The sequence below is a fragment of the Ziziphus jujuba genome, chromosome 4 (assembly GCF_031755915.1).
Source record: "Ziziphus jujuba cultivar Dongzao chromosome 4, ASM3175591v1".
Classification (NCBI taxonomy): Eukaryota; Viridiplantae; Streptophyta; class Magnoliopsida; order Rosales; family Rhamnaceae; genus Ziziphus; species Ziziphus jujuba.
In genome coordinates this window covers 24,439,301-24,449,541 of record NC_083382.1, presented here as the reverse complement: position 1 = coordinate 24,449,541, position 10,241 = coordinate 24,439,301, and the positions used below count along the sequence as shown (strand labels likewise).

Genomic DNA, 10,241 nt, shown 5'->3' with positions numbered 1-10,241 from the left:
AATATCTATTCAATACTTTTGCAATTTTTACAATCAATTTTATACTTGTTTGTTTAAATAAGCTAAAGCTAAAATTTCAACAAATTTTTTTATTTTTTAAAATAGATTTTCATCATTTTTTGTGAATTTTTATCGATATTTGATATTTTTCAATATTTCTATGGAAATTTTCATATTTTGAATATTCAATATTTCTATCGATACCGAAATTTTAAATCTTGGTTGAGATAATATCTACTTTTAGAAGCTCATTTAAATATAATATATTTTCCTTAAAAACTAAATTTCTTTTAAAAAGTTATTTTAAAACAAAAATAAAAACTAATAAAATATATAATTAATTAATTGTCTTCTTGCAAAATAACATTGGAAAACAATTTTTGAATTTTCTTTCAATACATTATCATTCATTTTACTTAAATATTCATATTGTTGATTTATATGTCATAAAAATTACGAATGAAAAATAATAATAATAATAATAATAAAATAATTAATTAATTAATTGTTTTCTTGCACAGTACAATCCAAAGACAATTTTAAATTAGCTTTCAATGTTCACATTCATATCACCCAAATATTAACATTATTAATTTATATATCACATAAATAATAATTTATATCTACTGATGAAGATGCTTTAAAGACTTTGAAGAGGGATTTATAGAAACAGATTCCTATAAGTCAATCCATCGTTTAATTTAGGTATTCTTTTTATTCTTTTTAAATAAAACATAAATAGGAATATAATAACCTATAAATTTTTTTGGAGCTCACTACTAATTGTTATTAGTAGTTGATTTTTTTTTTTCTTTTGTAACTTAGGATGATTTTTGTTTTTCTTATATGATAACTAATATAACATGTTTCTCTTCAACACTTTTTCATAAGGTATTTATCGTATCAAAATGATATATATATATATATATATATATAGTTAGGCTTACATTAATGATATGATGTTTTTAATATCAGATTTTTTTTATTAGTTTTTGAATCACATTAAAAGTTAGAGTTTAAAATTCAAAAATGATAAAATAGACATATTAAAATCTTATTTAGAAAAAATAAACATTATCAGGATCTTATGATTAATAAATATAATTTTAAATCATAACTTTTGATGCAATTTGACAATTGAAAAAGAAACTATTGACATTAGCTATGATATTAAAGGCTTGATTTGAGTATAGTTGTATACATATGTATTATTAAGATATAGAGTCTGGTAAGAATATGTTCAACTTTTTAAATTGAAGATAAGTGGACTTATTATATAGAATTGTTGGATTATATTTCATAGCCAACTTATCACATCAAATATATGTAATTCAATGTCTCCAAATAATTAAGCCCATACACTTTCACCTCTTTCACCTTAAAAAATCAAGGATTTTTTCACGTGAGCACCATTGTGTATATATGTATATGATTCTGCTATAGTTGACACTCGTCATAATAGGGATAAATAAACCTCAATCTCACAAAAAGTTGATAAGTTTTTCTTCTACGTCTAACATGTTTCTCTTATCACTCTTCCAAGCGGTATTTACTATATTAAAATGATATACATATATAATCAGATTCATATTTGAACAACATAATGTTTTTAATATTAAATCTCTCTTTGTTAACTCTTAGATTACATTAAGTATTAGAATTTAAAATTCAAAATTGATAAAATATGAATTTAGTGACATAATAAAATTCTATTTAAAAATAAAAAATCATATCAGGATCTAGTGATATAAATACAATTTTAATTCAATCTAAGGGTTGGAAAAGAAAATTTTAAAATTAATTTTCATATTAACGACTTTAAAATTAAAATTCAAAAATAATAGAATATGAATTTTGTGATATAATAAAATTCTATTTAAAAATAAAAAATCATATCAGGATCTAGTGATCTAAATACAATTTTAATTCAATCTAAGAGTTGGAAAAGAAAATTTTAAAATTAATTTCATATTAAAGATTTTATTTGAGTTTGATTATATATTTATATATATAATCTAAAAATAATATAACCAATTTTTTAAATTGAAAATTAATGGATTTTATCATATAAAACCGTAGTATCATGTCAAACTTATTATATCAAATATACTTAATCTAATGTCTCCAAATAATTAAACCTATTTATTTTTAATTTAAAAAATTAAGAATTTGCTCACATGCGTGTGTGTATGTGTAATATTGCTATGATTGGGGGTCATCATAATAGGTATAAATGGGTCTCCCAAAAATTTGATATATATATATATATATAGTATAAGGTTACTGTACTGATCAGCATCAAAATCGAAATTCTTTTAAAAAAATATTGGTTTTGCTGTTTTATATATACAGTAAAATTGATATTTTTAAAAAAATATCAATTTTAATATTGATCCATATATAAACTATTTGCATCGTAATCTTATCAAATATATATATTTTAAATGATATATGTTATTGTTTGTCGTTACGGGGCTGTCATATAGAAAGTCCTATTTATAAATTAAAATTATTAATGTTGTTTTTTTCTTAGAGTGGAAATATTGTGTCTACTATGCCAAAACTGTACCTCAGTTTTTATACAAGGAGGAGAAAATTGTCATGTCCACTTATATAAAAGCACTTGTACCGTGCGGTGGCTAGACTAGCAGCATAAGTATCTTTGGCTTCTTTTTATCTTTTGCTTCTACATCTTATAGCCTTCACAACAATTAATAAGCAGTTATGTACAAAATTCCAAATTGATCTATCTTATTTGTACTTTCTTTATTTCCCTACTTAATACCCCATTTGTCTTTTCTCTTATCGTGAAGAATTTTTTTTTTTTTTTTTTTTTTGGGGGGAAGTTACAGAATCTCTTTTAATGGAGATTCTTAGTATCTAATTTGTATGCTATAGTTTATTATTATTGTTAATATTACATATATTTTCATTTGGGATAAAGAAATTCAAACTCAAGATACTGTTAAGCACAGGTAATTATCATTATTGATAGTATAACGGTAGTAGGCATAGCAATCGGTGAAAATATCATTAAGCAAAATCAAGAATTATTAAAGGTTTGCCAAACTAGAACATTAGTAGACATAAAACGCTTAGGACAATGAGTAGATGGTGCGAAAGAAAATTACATAAAGCGGCCACCAGTATTTGCTGCATTAGCAATGGCGCTTATTAATTGGATTTGAAATTAGTAGGTGGAAGTGAGAAATAATTTCCACTCGTAGCAATGTCCATTTCAAGGATTTCAGGTCTGTTTTATGGGGGTCGTGGACAATCTTGAAATACGTTTGAAAGGAATAGTGGGACCCAAAGTCTTTAAATTTGATACTGGCCCTCTTATACTTCGAATTTGATGCAAAACCAGATGTTGGAGACACTAGGATTAAGAAGGCAGTGGTAAAGGACTAAAGGATTAGAATTTATACTCCATCAACAATGAAATTAACTAAGCTTTCGAACTTAACTAGCCATTGATAATATAAGAATTATAAGGCCATTCAGTGACAATTTGCTGAATTTCTTGTTTCATTTTGGTTTATAACATCATATTACAAACACCCTTTTTTTAAAAAATAAAATAAAATAAAATCCCCTTTTCAAGTATTTATATTTTGTACCCTAAAGAAAGGGAAAAAAAAAAAAGAAAAAAGAAAAAGAAAAAGAAGGGTATTCTAATATAAGGTTTTGGGTTTATATGGAAAATTACAACCAATAATATCAAATCATGCCTGGAACAGTATAGAAAAAGGCAATAAAAGTTAAACGGAAAGGGACAAGATTCGGTCGATCTCAGCTTTCTTTTCTTGTTTTATTGTCTTGTTCCAATGAAATTCCAACTCTACCTTGTGACACTAGAAAGAGAACAAATAACGGGGTTTTTCTTTTTCCCCTTTTTATGAAATTTATTATCGTATTAATTTTTGAACTTATACAAGTAAAAAATCATACCAAACACAAAATCTTATACTTGGGCAGCTCTATCTGGGGCAAATAAATGATCCACATCAATTGCAAACAGAAGATTCAGAAAAGCATGATGAGAAGCAGCAACGAGGAAAAGAACATGGAAATCATCAAGTTCTTAATGTCAAAACCTGCAAATGCATAAAAAGAGGTAAAAATAAAATAAAATAAAATTGTGAACAGATAGACTAATAATGTTGGAAAGAAGAGTGCTTAATTACTCTGTCAGATTCAACCAACTGCCACTTAATTGGGTTGGTATGATAAGAAATTTAACAACCAAGTTGTGCCAAAAAAACAAAAACCCCAAAAAAATAAGACAAAAAATAAAATCTATATTTGTCATGATAACTGATAAGAATGGGACCCATCCTATTTCACTTCAAAATTCTTCTGTTTCTTTAAACTATCCATGGCCTCAAATATGAATCATCAATCTAAAATTCAATATCAAGGGCATAATTATTGGAATGCTTATTAGATATCTGAGTAATGGTGGTGTAATGTGTTTGTTCCAAAAAGTTTTAACATATAGCCACTTACAAAGTCAGCATTTAATTCATTTTCATCTGTGTAGGGAAATTTCAATAGGGATGATTATGGCTTTGGAGAGGGATCTAACTTAAAGAAGATGGAAAAGATGTGTTTGATCACCACAAATTTTTAAAAGCAATATATATAGTGTATTTACCATTCTGTCCAGATATTGCCTTTGGAAGTGAAGGAAGTTTGTTAGCTGCAAGCCCCACCAAGTCCAGGAAGAAGTCAATAAGAAAGCAAAAGTGTATAGGAAAGTGGGAAAAAAATAATAAATAAATAAATTAGAGGAAGTAGAATATTAAGCATAAGAAACCAACTTCAATAGAAGAATGTAAAATTAACAATTTAGGCATACTTTTATTGCAGGATGAATCAGGTTTGAAAGATGAAGAGGGCCAAGGAGCTGCAACATTGTCATTAAGATCACAAATGAAGCTGACTCCTGAAGTTCTATCGTACGTGGCATCTGAAGGCAAGCTTGGCAAAAGGCAACCATACTCTGAGGAAAATATGGAACGTGAAGGTTAACACTAGAGAAATAAAATATGACTATAATCGTTTAATAAATATGGAAATTCCAAATTAACAAAAATATATATGTTTCAGATGATATTGTAATACAAGCACTACCTTGTGATCCAACTGGTGCCTCCCAATGGTTTCAACCGCGCATCATGAATAATATATCATAGAATAGCAGCCTAATCAGTATCACTTTTTCAAAAACACTATAAGCGGAATTATTATTAGATATAACTTTTCCTTATTCAAGTGGCATGCACAGATTAATAACACTAACCTTGAACGGAAAAATCCTTGAGATTTATATGACAAAGACTATAAATGTTGCTGGATACATTAGCTTTCTGTAACTTTATTCCAAGTGATGCAGCACAATTCAAAGCCTGCATGTTGGTAATGAAGCTCTGCTCTTGCAAATGGGACATATAAGTCTCCATTTCTTTGCAGCATGCTGTCTCATTGCTCTTCATATCTCCACATTTTCCCACAACATTCTTTATACTAGGGAAAACTAGTGGACAAGCTGAATCATATACAAGAACAACATTAATAATCACTTTAATAATATAGGGTTTTAGAGATGAACATATATGCTTCAGACATTGTCAAATCTTGCCAATTCTTGAAGAGCTACAGATTACTTTCTTTAGTTTACTTCTTTGGTTTGTGTAGTTACCTTCGTTTATTTTGCAATTTGAAAGTCCTCTGAGAATGCTATTTGCAGAAGGTGGATCAAGTTTACTGGTTAGCCATCGGCGGACAATATTTTTGCAATCATCAATTCTAGTTAAGTGTTCAGGCAAGACGTGAGCCCCATTTGTACTTGACATACCATTCAAGGCAATTTTTCTAGCAGAATCTGATATGGCATTTTGGCAGACTTGATCACAACACTCATTAACAGGATCAACCTTGTCACAAGCTGCCAGAAGTCTTGCAGAGTCCACAATGCTCTCAAATGTATCGACATCTATAACAGGGCAAGAGGCTCCAGTAAGGTTTCCGGGTTGAATTGAGCACAATTTTTGAAGTTCTGTGTTTGCTCCTCTACTCTCCAGAATATTCTCAACATCTGACAGGCAGTGCTTTGAATGAGTCATGTTCAAAGCAAGCATCCCAGATTGTTTGCTGGACTGGCCAATGAGAGTAACTAAGGTGGCATCCAACTGTGGACAACATACTACATTGGCCAAATAAGGTGCAAAAGAAGCCCAGCAATCAGTTGCTGTTGTGCTGAGCAAGCTTTCAGCAGCTGAAAAATTTAATGTACAGAGTCCTGATAAAGAAAGTGGAAGTAGTATTAGGATGGGTCAAGTCAACTGCATTTTCCATTCCATAGAAATCGGATATTGATAAGCATAATGCTTAACATCTTTGAAAGAAAGAATAGTGGGACTTTTTTCTGGATGACTATATATTTTGCAAAAACCAATGCTCCTTTTATTTTCTCATTTAACTTTTCACAATTGATTTCATCGATAACTTCCATTTTTTTCAATGGCTCTATTCATGAAACCATTGAAATCTACCATTTAGGATCAATATAATATATATTGAAACACTAAGAAGAGTCTTCAATTCGAAGTTTGAGAAATAGGATTCTACAGATTGGGATGCTCCCAACTCCTAAATGATTGGTGAAGGATCCAACCTTCTAACCAAACATAATATCTCATAACAAGTCAATCCATTGGCAATTGTATGGCATTAGGAGACAATACCATAGTATGGCACCAGGCAAGAAACAAAGTTTGAATAACATACCTGACAATGTTACACTGTTATTTATGAATGGTGTCAGCGGCGAAGGAGCTAAAAGAGGAAGAAAGGGTTGAGGATTTACACTTGGGGAGATATCAGGAGCGTTTGCTGGCACATCACTAAGTGAGCCACAATGGAATCCATTAAAACCTGCACATGGTTGAAGAAGTTCAAATTTCAAAATAAAAATTACATGTAAAATCGAATATGGAAAAGTGGAATGCTAGATGCATTATGTAAATCCCACATGATATATGATAGTCTCATAAGCCTGAATGAACTAAGAAGACATTATGCCTTGTAGTTGACATTGCTTCAAGCTAGACGAGTTACAAGTTAACACTTGAACTGCTATTCACAAACACAAAGTACTTCAAAATTACCGAATCCTTTAACACTTTTATTAAACTCAGTTCTCAGAAATTATTTCTATTCTGCATTCCGTGTGAATGATGTTTGAATTCAACGTCAAATAACTCCCAACTTTGGAGCAGAGTGCAATTATGTTAGCATCAGTATGCTCTTGGAATAAATGCAAATAAGCATTTACAATTAAAACATCTTAAATATCTACCAGTATTTAGTGTCAAGTGAAAATTTTCCTATGTTTTTGAGAAACTTGCAGTGTCCCTTTCTCATTTGAAGGCTACCAAGTCCTCTTTTTCTAAATCTTTCAGTTGTTCTGGAAATCTCTGACCTAACCTTTGCATTTGAAAAAAATAAAAAAATAAAAATTCCATCAACACCTCTGTAGAATGTAACCAAAATACTTATAATTCTGAGCTTTTTATTCAACATACAAATTTGTACTGGTCAAAGTCCATCAAATACCGAGTCTTATTAGGTTGAAAATAAAGAATGAAGAGAATACCAAAAGCTCTAGAAAGTTGAAAGCCACACCTTCAAACAGAGTTGACAACAAAACAGTACACAAGTACACAAGTACCATTGTCATAAGGACACTATGAAAGCAACAAGTTATTATTATTTAACACCCTGAACCCAAAATATAACATGTCCCTACCAAAAAACACTAAAACTTCCAAGTAATTAAAAATAAATAAATAAATAAAAGAAACTTGCGCTAATCCATATGAAAATTTTAAGAAGATGCTCCTCATCATCAGGGGGGAAAAAAGCTTTAAAAAATTAAAAATTTTAAAAAATAAATAACATTAATATTTAGTAGGATCATAAATTGGAGAAGTAGCTGATACCGACTAACTATATAATTGGGAAGCGATACCAAAGAAGTACAAAATTATGAAAAGCTAGCCCAAACAAAACCCAGAAATTTTCATTCAGAATAATAGGAATAGCATGAAGACCCAATAGCAAAATTCTATGAATTCATATTTAAAAAAAAATGAAAACGCAAACAAAGAAAGAAATATTAGATTGAAGAATAAGAAAGAGATAAAGCTTCAAGACTTACAGAAAAACAATAGCAGAGAAAACTGAAGGATGAGAGTCCAGAATGCAGGTCCTCTCATATTTGCATTGCTTCAATGACTAACACAAACAATGAGAAAGACATTGAGAGAGCATACGATAACCAGAATAAAATAAAAAAATGGCAGAGACAGAGAGTTGAAGTGCAAAGTGACGTGAGTGTGAAACAGCAGAGCAAGAAGTTTCAGCTTCTGCCTCCTATGTTCTTTTTCTTCCTCCAATACAGAGGCGGTCACGTGCTGGATCCCCCAAAGCTTTCAACTAGTCACGTGAGGCTGCTGCATCTAACATTTGACATTGTCTTACGTCTGGATGTCGCAGACTGACATGGCGGCTTTTTGACCCGTCCGATTCCAGTCAGAGGAACCATAACCGTCTGATGTAATGAAAATATAACTTTTTCATCTTAGATTTTGCCATTTCATAAAAAAATTTACATATAAAAAGTTTTATAAACAATTGTGAATAATTAATAATAAAAATAAGAAGCTGCCATCTTTGATTCAGTTTTCAAATTTTTTATGCTCGAAACAAAAGAGTTTTGGGTGAAATTTGATCTATTTTAAAAAATCATATAGTATTTTAATAAGATACAACGACCAAAATTCGACCCCATGTCACATAATTTTTTCTATATGTATATCAAGCAATGAAAAACACATTATATGATATGAACATCAGCAAATTAAAATTTGTATATATCCTGAAAAACTTAATGCATATAAATATATATACAGTTATGTTTAAATTAAATTTTTTATATTAGTTTTTTTTTTTTTAAAGATTTTAAAATTTTAAAATTATATTTAATAGTTTTTGCATTCAGACAATTTATTTATTTTATATAGTATTTTAGTATATCATTAATTTACATCTAATTATTTTTTTAATTTTAAATTTTAATATTTAATACGATTGAAACATTAATAAAAAAATATTTAATATTAAAATGAATTTGTTTTTAGCGAATGTTTTATAAAAACAGAAAAAGAGACAAAGTCAATGGTCACATAACTTTCCAAGGCTTTGAAGCATAACACGCAACAATGCCGTATCATCAGGAAGAGCAACCCCGCTAACATGCAAATAAGGCTCTAAAATAGCGTAAGAAATTAAACTACCTAAATAAATATTATAAAAAATTTATGAGCTGAAGCTTCTAAGCCCATGTGAAAGATATTCTTGAAAGCAACTATTTATACGCGTATAGGATGCGATTAATTAATTAAAGAAAATGCTAACTGTAAATGAAAGTTTCAAACCCGTGCCCTAAAATTGTAGGACATCTCACATGCATTGAACCCACCCTCTACAGTACTGCCATCCTTTTCCCATTATCCCACTTCCCAAACACACTAATTAATTCAACTTTATGTTTTTTTAATTTGATTTCTAAATTAATTACTTATCTATGTTCATGGAATTCTTTGTAAGTTAATTATACAAATTAAGAATCCAATTAAGGAAATATAAAATAATCCGAGATCAACTGTAGTTTTACCTCTCATGGTTAGTGATATAGAGTTGGAAAAAGGAGAAGTTATGCATATGTAGGATAATGTACTATAATGCAATTTTTGATTGAGTGGCATCTCAGGTGCGCTTTGTTTTTTCGGTTCACTTATTTAGTACCAAATTTACCAAATTAATTACCTGCTTAATTGTTATGAACCATCATCATCATATAATAATAATGATAATGCAATTTTTGATTGAGTGGCATCTCAGGTGCACTTTGTTTTTTTTTTTTTCGGTTCACTTATTTAGTACCGAATTTACCAAATTAATTACCTGCATAATTGTTATGGACCATCATCATCATCATATAATAATAATAATAATAATAATAATAATAATAATAATGATAATGATAATGATAATGATAATGATAGTTAGGATGCACCTCTTGGAAGTGCTTGCAAAGCAACAGTGAGGGACTTCTTTTATTAGATAATATGATATATATATATATATATATATATATATATCTTCATAAAGCA

General features: G+C 29.2%; 1 protein-coding gene across 4 annotated transcripts; it reads right to left on the bottom strand.

Moving 5' to 3' along the window:
- Positions 1 to 3,654: 3,654 nt before the first annotated feature.
- Positions 3,655 to 8,627, bottom strand: LOC107417069 (uncharacterized GPI-anchored protein At1g61900). Of its 4 annotated transcripts, XR_007240094.2 has the most exons (9): positions 8,225 to 8,555; positions 6,793 to 6,939; positions 5,705 to 6,304; positions 5,306 to 5,551; positions 5,137 to 5,148; positions 4,862 to 5,005; positions 4,658 to 4,702; positions 3,952 to 4,097; positions 3,655 to 3,854 (listed from the first exon to the last, which is right to left on the bottom strand). XR_007240094.2 is itself a non-coding variant. In XM_048471271.2 (8 exons), exons 1-8 carry the CDS (start codon positions 8,280 to 8,282, stop codon positions 4,027 to 4,029), a joined length of 1,323 nt encoding a protein of 440 aa, XP_048327228.2. In that variant the 5' UTR covers positions 8,283 to 8,554; the 3' UTR covers positions 3,655 to 4,026. The 4 variants fall into 4 exon arrangements, 2 of the variants coding, with proteins under 2 accessions (XP_048327228.2, XP_060672152.1); XM_048471271.2 differs by having other exon boundaries at positions 3,655 to 4,097; positions 8,225 to 8,554; XM_060816169.1 differs by lacking the exon at positions 5,137 to 5,148 and having other exon boundaries at positions 3,655 to 4,097; positions 8,225 to 8,554.
- Between the last annotated feature and the right edge of the window lie 1,614 nt (positions 8,628 to 10,241).